This window comes from Austrofundulus limnaeus, unplaced genomic scaffold (assembly GCF_001266775.1).
Source record: "Austrofundulus limnaeus strain Quisiro unplaced genomic scaffold, Austrofundulus_limnaeus-1.0 Scaffold43, whole genome shotgun sequence".
Lineage (NCBI taxonomy): Eukaryota > Metazoa > Chordata > Actinopteri > Cyprinodontiformes > Rivulidae > Austrofundulus > Austrofundulus limnaeus.
Genome location: NW_013952445.1, coordinates 87,045 through 98,890, shown reverse-complemented (window position 1 = coordinate 98,890; position 11,846 = coordinate 87,045). Strand labels below are relative to the sequence as shown.

The 11,846-nt window shown below is 37.7% G+C and overlaps 1 protein-coding gene across 4 annotated transcripts in view; it reads right to left on the bottom strand.

Moving 5' to 3' along the window:
• Positions 1 to 522: 522 nt before the first annotated feature.
• The window catches only part of casp7 (caspase 7, apoptosis-related cysteine peptidase), a 13,629-nt gene continuing 2,305 nt past the window's right edge, over positions 523 to 11,846 (bottom strand). Inside the window, exons 1-6 of one of the 4 annotated variants that reach the window (XM_014007572.1) lie at positions 10,047 to 10,921; positions 9,073 to 9,224; positions 8,833 to 8,961; positions 5,434 to 5,609; positions 5,040 to 5,178; positions 523 to 3,176 (exon numbers count right to left, since the gene is read on the bottom strand). In XM_014007572.1, the coding sequence (XP_013863026.1) occupies positions 2,950 to 3,176; positions 5,040 to 5,178; positions 5,434 to 5,609; positions 8,833 to 8,961; positions 9,073 to 9,224; positions 10,047 to 10,081 (858 nt within the window). In that variant the 5' untranslated portion in view covers positions 10,082 to 10,921 and the 3' untranslated portion in view covers positions 523 to 2,949. The other 3 variants (XM_014007573.1, XM_014007571.1, XM_014007570.1) reach the window with 3 other exon arrangements.

The following is an 11,846-nucleotide window of genomic DNA, read 5'->3' as shown; positions in this document are numbered from 1 at the left end:
CTCTCTGTCACTGTCTCTCCACACTACCCACCAGTGTCTCGAGAGGCCTCATATATATATTAACAAACATCATTCTGTCATCTTAGCAAGATTTGATACAAGGTCAATGGAAAACACAAAGATAAACACAAGTGATATCTAAGAATGACTGTTGTTAGCAAATCTTGTTCTGACTTTAATCATTCTACCTGCTGATAAACAGCATGTCATGAAAACCTAGGTCATTAAAGGATGTCATGAATTACTGGCTTAAACCTAAAAGTATTAGTTCCATTACACAACTGAAWATAAGGGATTTGCAAATMATCATATTCTGTTTTTATTTTACACAATGTCCCAATTTCATTGGAACTGGGGCTGTAGTAGCCTGGCCCTTGCCTTCCTATGCAGTTCCGCTCAATTCTAGTTTCCCTTCAARGGGCTGGTTTTAACCAAGCTGTAGTAGCTCTGTGATGAACTGGTGACTTGCTTGTAAATTTGTTTTGGAAGTATATTTTAATAAAGACACKTCATTTCATCATATTAAGTCATTTTGGTTTATTACAGTAAAATGTTTACAAAAGCATTCTTCCATTTTGGAGTTGAACAAAAACGTTGCCCCCAAATGAAAAGTAGGCCAGATTATACTTTCAATTAAACCCATCCATTCATTTCTTTTTTTCAAGCCTTTTCAAATATATTACTGAGGACAAAAGCAGCAAACACCAGAAAGCATTAAAAAAAATTCCCCATTAAAAAAATATATCCCCCCTTAAAATTCATTTCAAAACAAGTAGAGCAAACATTCCTCTCAGCTTGGCTTTGACACCATGTTACTGAGCAGAGATCCACGTGTCGAGAAAACTCGAGATGTGGACACTCTGGACAAGAACTGGGACTGCCAGCACTGATTGCACACATGGCACTTAGCAAAATAAATAAAACATGGCTAATAAAACGTGGAAAAGAGGAACGACTAGTAAAAATGTTTCCTCTCCCCACCCCAAGTGTCTGATACATACATGCAAGAAGAATGGAAAAAAAACATTGGGAAATGCTGGGAAGCATATTGTGGACATATGGGTTGTGTAAGTTTAGACATGTTACTGCCAGTTATAGCTGCCTCTGTGATAGACAGACTTTGGAACAAAAACAAAATTAATCTTCTAAAACAAACCTCTGAGTTGTAATAACTATTGGCAATTGTTTTGAATACGTCAGAAAACAAACCTAATTGTACTCAATCATACTTCATCATAAAGCATTTAAATAAAAAATTGCCAAAGTGCACTAAAGTAATTTTTTTTTTTTACTTCTTAGTCTGTGTACGCACCTAGTAGGAGGAACTACCAAGACATTCTTATGTAGCATTAGYAAAATCTATGTGAAGATGATGCACAACATTAATATACAGTGAAACAATGCATTTGTGTTTTTTGTGCCCCGGTTCTGCTTTTCACTGTTTTCTTCCTGAATGTATGACAGTTCAGATGTTGACAGGTGACAGGAGAGAAGGAGAGGRAAATGTGGGTTTTTCACAACTGATATAGGCATCGTGATATTAAACGTAAAATTTCAAACATTGCAAGTTTCTCTAATATTRCGCAGCCCTAAATTTATCATCAACGACAAAGAATATCAAATTAACAGTAAAAAAAAAGGAAATTTCATTAAGCTTAGGACTATTTAGTCCTAAGCTTCCTAAGTTAGGACTATTTGCTTGGCTTAAAGTCCAATAGAACTACTCACTACTCGGCAAAAGATCACATCTTTGTAGCCACAGTGTTGCTGAAAATATATTGAGCTACTTGATAAGACAATAAAAAAACCTGAGTGTTTTTTTATGTTAAAGTGTTTTTGTTAGGATATCGACTAAAGAAAAAACCCTAGTGAGTGAAAACGTGCCCTCCTTTTCACCCTTCAACCATTTATTGCACGATGTGTGATTTTAGGTGTGTAGTATCCTACATCACTCTTTGCTAAAAAAAAGATTTAGATCATTTCTTGCCAAATTTAGGTTCTCAAAGCTTTTAAGCTATATGAAAATGACAAAAAAAGCATCAAAGCATTTTAAATGTCCTACTTTTTTTGTTTTTCTGGACTATTTTGATGCATAACGGTAAGTTATTTCACTCACAACTAGAGGCTCTACTCTCCTCTGGTATTCTCGTGTCAAAAAGCAGGCAGTTCCAAGTAAAACTGCAAAAAGGTTTACATTAAATACATTTAATACCTCATCTGAAACAGGTCAGATCACCTTTTTAATAAACATACAGTTCAAATGTCGCTGTTGTTAGTTTAAAAAGCTTTTGTAAGACGTAAACATCTTTATTTGAAATCAGAGCATGTGTGTAATCAGATCTCATGCTCAGTCAGTTATAATGTTAGTTGAAAGATATTCAAAAACTAATAGTGAAGTAAAAAACTTAAAACGACTGACTTGGGATCTGATCATGTAGGTTGAACGATAATRCCAAGAAAGAATGAGCTATGAAGTAAGAAGGGATTTTTTTGTTMTTTTTCTGAGAAGCCAGCTTAAGACAGCTCTTGTCTACTAGATAAGGCCTCTTCCGAGATTTATGCAAGTACTAAAAATGGAGTAACCGATACTCAGATATCATTCTACAAACCCTCAAACCTGGCAGTAAATTTCATGGATCAGTAGAAGAACATAAATATTTCACAACGCCTGTGAACGTAGATCAGATTAAATGTGACACCCCCCTTTTTTTTTCGTGAACCTGAAGAGGAGCTTTCACTATCAACACATGAACACAGATTTCCACGATTGTTTTTGAGCTCACAGAGTGCTTGTTTTCAGGCCCAGCTCCACACGTACAGAATGCCATGTGCTTTAAGTAGACAGAGTCCTGCTGAGCCTAAATCATCCCTGAATGCTTTGAACGCTTATTCAGTGCCGATCAGCCGAGTGGGTCTGGTCAGACTGTGTAGTACAGTACAGGTGGGGTATCAGTTGAAATACAGTTCTTTCGTCAGCATGGAGACCACGCAGGGAATCTGCTTCTTCTCACTGAAGCGCGGGTCTTCRGACCAGGACTCGAAGCTGGTGGCCACCATGTAGTTGACCCGCGTCAGGATCTGCATTATTTCCAGCTGCTTGCCAAACTCATTGAGGACGTTGCAGAGCGCCTGGACAAACCAAGAACCACGTCCGGGGTTCCTCCATGAGTAATATCCTGAAATCACATCTTTAGGTCAAGCCTGGCTTTTACTTTAATTTTGCACAGTAGTATATACAGGGTTCCCACACCTTGGTCAACATCAAATTCAAGGACCTTTCAAGGACTTTCCAGTACCAATTTCCTCAAATTAAAGAACCATGTGCAACAGCAATTACCTACWGCTACTGTTACCAATAAACAGGTTTAATATCATGTAAATTCAATGAAAAACTGAACAACATAGAAGTTGTTGAGTCAGAAACAATGACGTCAGTTTACCGTAATCCTGAGTTATCCACCGTAACAAATTTAAGTTTTTTTAATTTAATTTTATAATTTATTTTTTTAAAAGATGATGAAAATCAGTTGTGTGAATAGAGAATTTCAATCCCCCCAAAAAAACATTCAAGGACTTTCAAGGACAAGTGTAATTTTTGGCTGTTTTCACAAACATTTCAGGGCCATGAAATAATTTTTTCAAATTCACAAACTTTCAAGGATTTCAAGGACCCATGGGAACCCTGAATATACTATAAGTAAGTGTTTTGTATGACCTCTGCTACGAGTAGGGTTGGRCATAATCSTATCGTGTGTGATTAATCGTCAGAAAAACATTAATCKATTAATTTTTGGCAGTTGACAATTAATATGATTAATGCCAACAGGTAGAATCCGCTCACTGCTCCTCTCAGCTTCAAATATGACGAACATTAAAAAAAGTCCTGTAATTTATTTATCTATCAACAATTTAAAATTTGATGTATAGCCTGAAGTCTGTAATTTTGACACATTTTGGAACAGATTTTTATGAACAGCATATCTTTCCCACTAAATTGGTCATGTGACTATGAAATAAGGGTGTCCAGGGACTCCAGGGGATTAATCGTCAAATTAATCGTTATCAGCTAAATACCACAATTAATCGTGATTTWTTTTTTTGCCAATATTGCCCAACCCTAGCTACGGGAAGCAGTGGTCATATTGTTTTTGTATTGTTTATTTATTTTATTTGTCAGAGATTTTTGTTCAATTGTAGCAGAGAAGCAGCTGCACCTAGCAGCGTGAAATTTGGTAGAAATATAGATGTGGTCGCCCTACACTGCGTGCGCAAACAGTTTTGCAATAGAACCCATATTTCAAGTGGAGAGAGTCGCTATTTGAAAAGCTGGTGTCTGGACATGAAAAAATGCTTAGCTCAAAAACTATTCAACATAGGAACTTCAGATTTTTTTGTTGTTCAGCTCTGATAAAGGGCTACCATTGCATGACATCAATATGTATTTCTATGCAACTGCCACCTAGCCGTAGGCAACAGAATCCAAACACTTGACTGAAAAAGCCTGTACATCCATAAACATGATCAGAGCTTGATGAAAATTGGTACAGAAGATGTCCTATCTGACCTACACTGACTAATGTTCATTAACTCCACAATGTCCTTCACCCAAAACATCTTCTACTTMAAACTGTCTCTTTTGATTACTTGTAAAGCATCTATAGAACAATTGCCTCGAGCGACTAGTACATAYGGCATCATGCATGTGAATGTGGTTTGTTTCATTATCATTCCACTTGAAAAGATTACCGAGAACAGTTTTTTTTGTTTTGTTTTCTATCAACAAAATATTTTATTTGTAATGACCATTTCAGTCACTTATTTTCATATCATATGATCATATAAATACCAGAACATCAGACAGAACAGCCACATCAGAACAGCCAAAACCCATACAGTATGTGAGTTTTATGGCAGTTTTAATACACAGCACTGTGGTCCTCTGGTACTGTCAACCAAATATTGAAAAAYTGTGGCCCCTTCCATAATTTAAGGTGCGCATCCCTGCTCTACGCCAAGCAATATTTAGCAGTAAGGTTTACCTGGCACAGTGGAGTATGCATACAGGAAGTCTGCCTCTACGGGGATCTTATGTCTTGGATTGGCATCTGTCTCCAGGGTATCGTTTGGAGGACCCGAATCTGTCTGGATTCCATTGTCAAATTCAGAACCCCGACAAGCCTGGTGAAGTAAACGAAATGACATTTCATTGAGATCCTGAGAAGCTTTCTYAACGCTGACCTGGTGAAGCAATCAAAAGCTTGGATGAGCAAAATATTATCTCAGCTATTTCCTATCAGCTGCCAGTCGGAAGGAAAGAAAAACATAAAAATAATCATTTCTAACCTGTTAAAGTGAAAAGTTATTTAAATATGAATATAAAACCTCTAATGTAAGCACATAACTATTTAAACAGAAACCTTCTTTGCTGCATACCTGGATGAAGAAGAGTTTCGGCTTCCCGACYAAACTTTTACACATGTCTCCTCTGAACAGTGAGGTCATGGTCTTGATGGGCATGGCGCCGTCGGTGCCGTAGATCATACCTTCCTCACCGTGGCTCAGCAGGATGCAGGCGAAACACGAGCTGTCACTATGGTCCTCCTCCGAGGCTGAGCAACACATACACAAACTGAACTCTTAGCCCGTCCCGAGCCTAAACCTCTCTGAATGACACTATCACTATGTTCACACTGCAGGTCTTAATGCTCATTTCCAAGTTTTGTCTCATATACAGTTTTTTGGCATGGTTACTCACATCATAATTTAAATATCAGCTGAYAGTTCCCTGACATGATCCACATGCACAGAAGAAGACAAGTAAGTGTGGATGCCGCATGTTAGCATATGTGGATCGATCCTGAAGCAGAGCTGACTAAATTATTGTTGACAATGCTTGTTTTGTCTAATGTTTACGTTTGATGTTGTGACTTCACGTCTGCTCTGGCACAGAATTGCACTTCTCCAGTGGGAGCGATATACCGAAAATATAAACAAGGTTAAATATCAATCCCATCAYGCTAGTATCGGTACAATCCAACACATTAGTTTATCACCATTAGTATCATGTATTGATGTAAATCCTCACTCATCTACATGACAAACCTAAAAAAAGATAAAGCAACTGCACTTCTGTTCTGTAGCTGKAAATGTGCAAAGTCCCAAGCTTTAAACAGCATGTGTTACGTATCAATAATACTGATATCTTGATTGAGCCCTGTACTCCTCCCTCAATGACGTAAGGCCAGCTGAAAAGACACACTGACATTTGGACTGCAGCCGCTTTAATAAACATCAGATATGYATCTGATTTASTACAACTTATGGAAAATATCTGGGTYGGATTTGAAAAGAATGGATTTGTCACATTGAGACTGTAATAAAGAACCTAGTATGTGGTGCATAATGGCAAAAAATATCTAATTTGGGCCACTTTTGTCTGCATTGTGAACATAGTGTAACTTAATGTTACACTCTGGAGATTATCTAACTTTATCTATTGAACTTCAGTTAAATGAACAAACATTTAGTCATTTCTAAATAAAGAAGTCATCTGTTTAAAAAAAAGAAAAGCCTAAAATTACAAAACCCACRAAAATTACACTGCTGGAGCCTGGCAATTAGTTATTCTTTTCTAATAGAAAAAATGTTACAATGTTCAAAAGCAAAAACTTTCTGTTATAAAACAACACACAATAAACACACAAGAAACTGTATGGTGTCTCAACTGGGGCTCTAATATTAATTCAAAAGTAACAAAAATTCAAATATCTTTTTCCCTCATTATCTTATAATCAGCATATCTGTATTAGCTTAGGATAAATACACATGTGGGCAAAATTGGTGGTACCCCTTATTTGATGAAAGAAAAACCCACAATGGTCACAGAAATAACTTGATTCTGACAAAAATAATAATAAATAAAAACTCTATAAAAATGAACAGTCAGATATTGCTTTTCATCCATGCTTCAACGGAATTAACAAACAAACAAACAAACAAACAAACAAACAAACAAACAAACAAACAAACAAACAAACAAACAAACTCATAAAACAGACCTGATCAGAAATGATGGTACCCCTGAAAATAATGTGACCAAAGGGTCATGTTTCAAGGTGTGTCCACTAATTAGCATCACAGGTGTTTACAGTCTTGTAATCAGTCAGTGGGCCTGTATATAGGCCTACAGATACTCACTGTGCTGTTTGGTGACATGGTGTGGGCCACACTCAACATGGACCAGAGGAAGAGAAGGAAAGAGTTGTTTCAGAAGATTAGAGAGAAAATTATAGACAAGCATGTTAAAGGTAAAGGTTATATGAGATCATCTCCAAGCAGCTTGATGTCCCTGTGACTACAGCTGCACATATTCAGAAATTTAAGATCCATGAGACTGTAGCCAACCTCACTGGATGTGACCGCAGGAGGAAAACTAATGACAAATCAAAGAGACGATAATACAAATGGTAACAAAAGAGCCCAAAAAAAAAAAAAACTTCTAAAGAGATTAAAGGTGAACTTCAAGCTCAATGAACATCAGTGTCAGATCGCACTATCCATCAAGCCCGACTGGAATTTGCCAAACTACATGTTGACAAGCCACAAAGCTTCTGGGACAATGTCCTATGGACAGGTGAGACAAAAATGTAACTTTTTGGCAAAGCACATCAGCTGTATGTTCACAGAGAGAAAATGAAGCATATGAAGAAAAGAACACTGTCCCTTCTGTGAAACACGGAGGAGGCTCTGTTATGTTCTGGGGCTGCTTTGCTGTATCTGGCACAGAGGGTCTTGAATCTGCAGGGTACAATGAAATCTCAAGACTATCAAGGGGTTCTAGAGAGAAATGTGCTGCCCAGTGTCAGAAAGCTTGGTCTCAGTTGCAGGTTTTGGGTCTTGCAACAGGATAAAGACCCAAAACACAGCTAAATACAAAAGAATGGCAAAGAGGAAAACTTTGGACTACTCTGAAGTGGCCTTCTATGAGCCCTGACCTAAACCCTATTGAGCATCCAAAGCTGAAACATGTCTGGAAAAGGCAGCCTTCAAACCTGAGACAACTGGAGCAGTTTGTTCATGAGGAGTGGGACAACATACCTGCTGAGAGCTGCACAAGTCTCATTGACAGTTACAGGAATTGTTTGATTGCAGTAATTGCCTCAAAAGGTTGTGCAACAAGATATTACGTTAAGGGTACCATCATTTCTGTCCATGCCCGTCTCATGAGTTTTATTTTTTTAATTTTACTGAGGCATGATTGAATAGAAAATGTCTGACTTTCTTTTGTTAATTTTTATTGATTTTTTTTCTTTTATCAGATTTAAGTTATTTCTGTAACCATTGTGGGTTTTTATTTCATTAAACAATGGGTACCAACAATTTAGTCCACATTGTATATCATTGCACCACACATCACATTTTCATCATGAATTTTTTTCTACATAATGCACTCAGCTTGCAGTTGCTGGGATCAAACATTATAATTGTCAGGTAAAAATTGCTCAGGGTGCAAATGACTTCCTGTTAATGTGTTATGAAGTGCCTGCTATCATTACTAAACTGTAGCTGTTGAATTATTCATTTTGACAGCTTGATTTACATTTGATTTTTTTTTCYTAAACTAAAAGTGACGTAGGATTTCTGTCAGTCACACAGCGTATTCACCGCWGTGGCTCAAAGTTATAAAATCATAGAAAGACACAGTAGTGCTGCTATTATCATATTCTTAATTTAAATCTTCATTTAAGCAATCAATGTAAAAGAGACTAATAGTCTCATGTACAAATTTGACTTAGAAGTCAATTAGAAACTGACAAAAGCATTTTTACTCACCCTTTTTGAGAAGATGCTCCATCTCCTCACATGTTTGATCGTTGTAGATGACAACATCAAAGCCCAGGTTCTTGAAGCATTTCAACAGCTCACCTGCGTCTCGGTCCGTGCCGTTGCGTACATTCATCCCTACCAAAAAAACAAAATCTACTTTGAATACGCAACCATGTGCTCACCCTGAGAAAAACTAAAGTGTGTAAAATATATTCAAAAGATTGGTTGCAAAATGTTTTGCTCTACCTGTATTTTCATCAAAGTTTTTGTTGTTGATGATGACGCACTTCCCCATTCGCTGGTAGCCCATCTTATACTGGAATGTTGGTGAAACAATTCGGTAATGGCTTTCAGAGGGGATGTCCTGCTCCCGCGTCTGGCCATCCTTACACTTTTTACTAACAGAGTCGAAGGGAAAAGGAATATCACGTAAAGCCAGTACCAAAAATAATGATTGTAATGACAGTAATATTAATAATAATTATAGATGCCTTTTATATTTTTTACCCATATTTTAAGGTGTAGTTTAGACCCTTGCAAACTAAAGTAAAAAAATAAATAAATAAATTTGGCTTATAAACTTAAAATTTACAAAATGTTGACTCTTACCATATAATACAGTAACGTGCAACTGAAGAGTTGTCTAGAAAATATTCTCGAYTCATTGTACATTTCTCGGGCTGAGAACTTTCTCAAGTAAATTGCAAAGACTTCCAAAACAGGTGAAAACAAACTGAACTACTTACTCAGAAAACAAAGCATAAGGCATTAACGGCAAGGCTAACTTGGGTCGCAGTAATCCACTGTTGGGTAAAGAACGAAGCTAGAGCATTTTTTTTTACAAGCTATTAAAAATAAATCCTCACAATATCAATGCAGACTGCGCAAGAAGAAACCATCCACCAGCGGTTATTCTCACACACCTGTCCTATTTTCATTCTGTAAAAGATCCATCCAGATGSCTAAGCCAATAGTGACCCATTGGGCTGCTCAAAAGATCCAAGCTTGTTCCAGAAGAGCCAAGTCATCAGGTCGCTCAAGCACTGGAACAATACACATATATCCACTAAAAGGCAGCCCTGCCGTTTTCAAATACRCATGTGATCCAGAACATTTGAAGCCCCCTCCCCTCCCACATCCAAAGTGTGCCTACATACTGCACTAAACAATAGGATGAGGGTGGGAGAAGGGYTGCGATGTTGCACAGCTGTCGGTCTTACCTGGGTTCGTCATCCAACGCTACGCCACTCTGCATCTGAAAAAGTCTTTGTCTGGTTGTGTCTCTTTTTTTGTCACTCCACAAACTAAAGTACAACTCTCTTTTGGAACGGGTGCTAGGATAGTGACATGCTCACTGTGCAGGATGGAGTCCTGACTGGGCCTGTGGCTGCGTAGGACAGGGGCGGCGCACTGCGAGCCCCCTGAGTCAGCAGCCTCGCCACCAAACCAGGGCTTTCTAAAGGCCTATTCACGCACGGCCACTGTGCCTCGCTCCCTGCTGAGGTCAGACAGGGCAACAAGTTCCTCAGCTGCTGACAGCCAAAGAATCCAGCTGTACGKATGTACGGCACGTACTGTAAGAGAACGATCATTTCACCTGCGTAACAACATAACAAAGGAGGAAATACAACCCTCTAATTTTGCTGATCGTTTAAACAAACTCCACACAAACTGATATATAATTGCATCACTGAAGAAACCAATGGAGTCAAAACGTTTTAACTTCCCACAAAATTAGGATTGCTTCATAAAAAAAAAATTAGRAAAGAAAAACACCACTCTCCTTTGCATCTTAAAGGGAGGGACATTTGTGAAAACAGGAACTGAATGACAGAGAGAGAAAATTCTAATAGTGTCAAAACATGTGAAAAATCACTTATCATTTGCAGAGCCGTCTAATCAAATAAAACCAGAGCGTGCAGGATTTGTATTTTAATGCGCTGGACTTTAACTTAACAGCTGAACTAAAGGGACAGCTCTGCAGCTGTATGTACAACTGATCATAAGACACAAGTTTTACTGGGAATAAGGAAACTTTTGTGTCCAACTCCAAAGCAGCATAATCTAATCGAGCCAAAACACTCAAGTCTGAAAACAATTAATGTCACTGGAAATAATTTATACCAAAAGATTCTGTATCTTTGGCAACTTAAAATGAACATCAGTGGCAAATGTTGTATTTTCAGGTCAAAATTCAAAATGGCAGACAGAGAGCATGGCATTTTTGCTTTATTGTCAATTTACGAAAAATAAATCACACTGAAATGTTCGTTTATAAGAAAGACTCAGAGCGCCACCTTGTGAGCGAAACTGCAACAAACAAGTTCCTACCTCAGCAGTTCACACTTAAAAAAGTCTTATACAAAATTTTAAAAAGGCATAAACTTTTACTTGTTTTAATGTTGTATTATGTACCTATGCATTTATTTTCAAATTATTTTTCTTGTTTTATTTGATTTATTGCTTGTATGTTATTTTATTGCAATTATGCTCGATTCTATGTTTTTTTTTTTAATTGGATCGTGGCTTTGGTAAGCACTTTGAGTGACCTCTGAGTATGGAAGTGATGTATAAGCAAGGTTCAGCTGAACAATAATGAATTCCCATTTATTTTAATCAGCCACTCAAGGACCATTCAGGCCATTCAGGACTGTTTTCTTGTCTTTGCCTTATTGAATTAATTCTTCTTCCTTTGGTTGTTCCTTTTTTGGTTAAACTCTGTCCTTTTTTTATCCTATTTCCAACTACCTCCATGTCCTCTAACAGCATCCAAATATCTCCTCTTTGTCTTTTTCCTGGCAGCTGCATCTCTAACATCCTTCTACTAATATATCCACAGTCCCTCCTCTGGGGTCGGATTTATAAAACTGGCGTACGCACAATTTGAGCCCAGAAACTTGCGTACGCCCCTTTTTACGCCAAAGGTTGTGATTTATAAAATCCAAACTTGACGTGAAAATGTGTGGTGCCTCACGCCAGCTCTGACCCATGTGTACGCTCATTTTGGAGATGGGAAACTG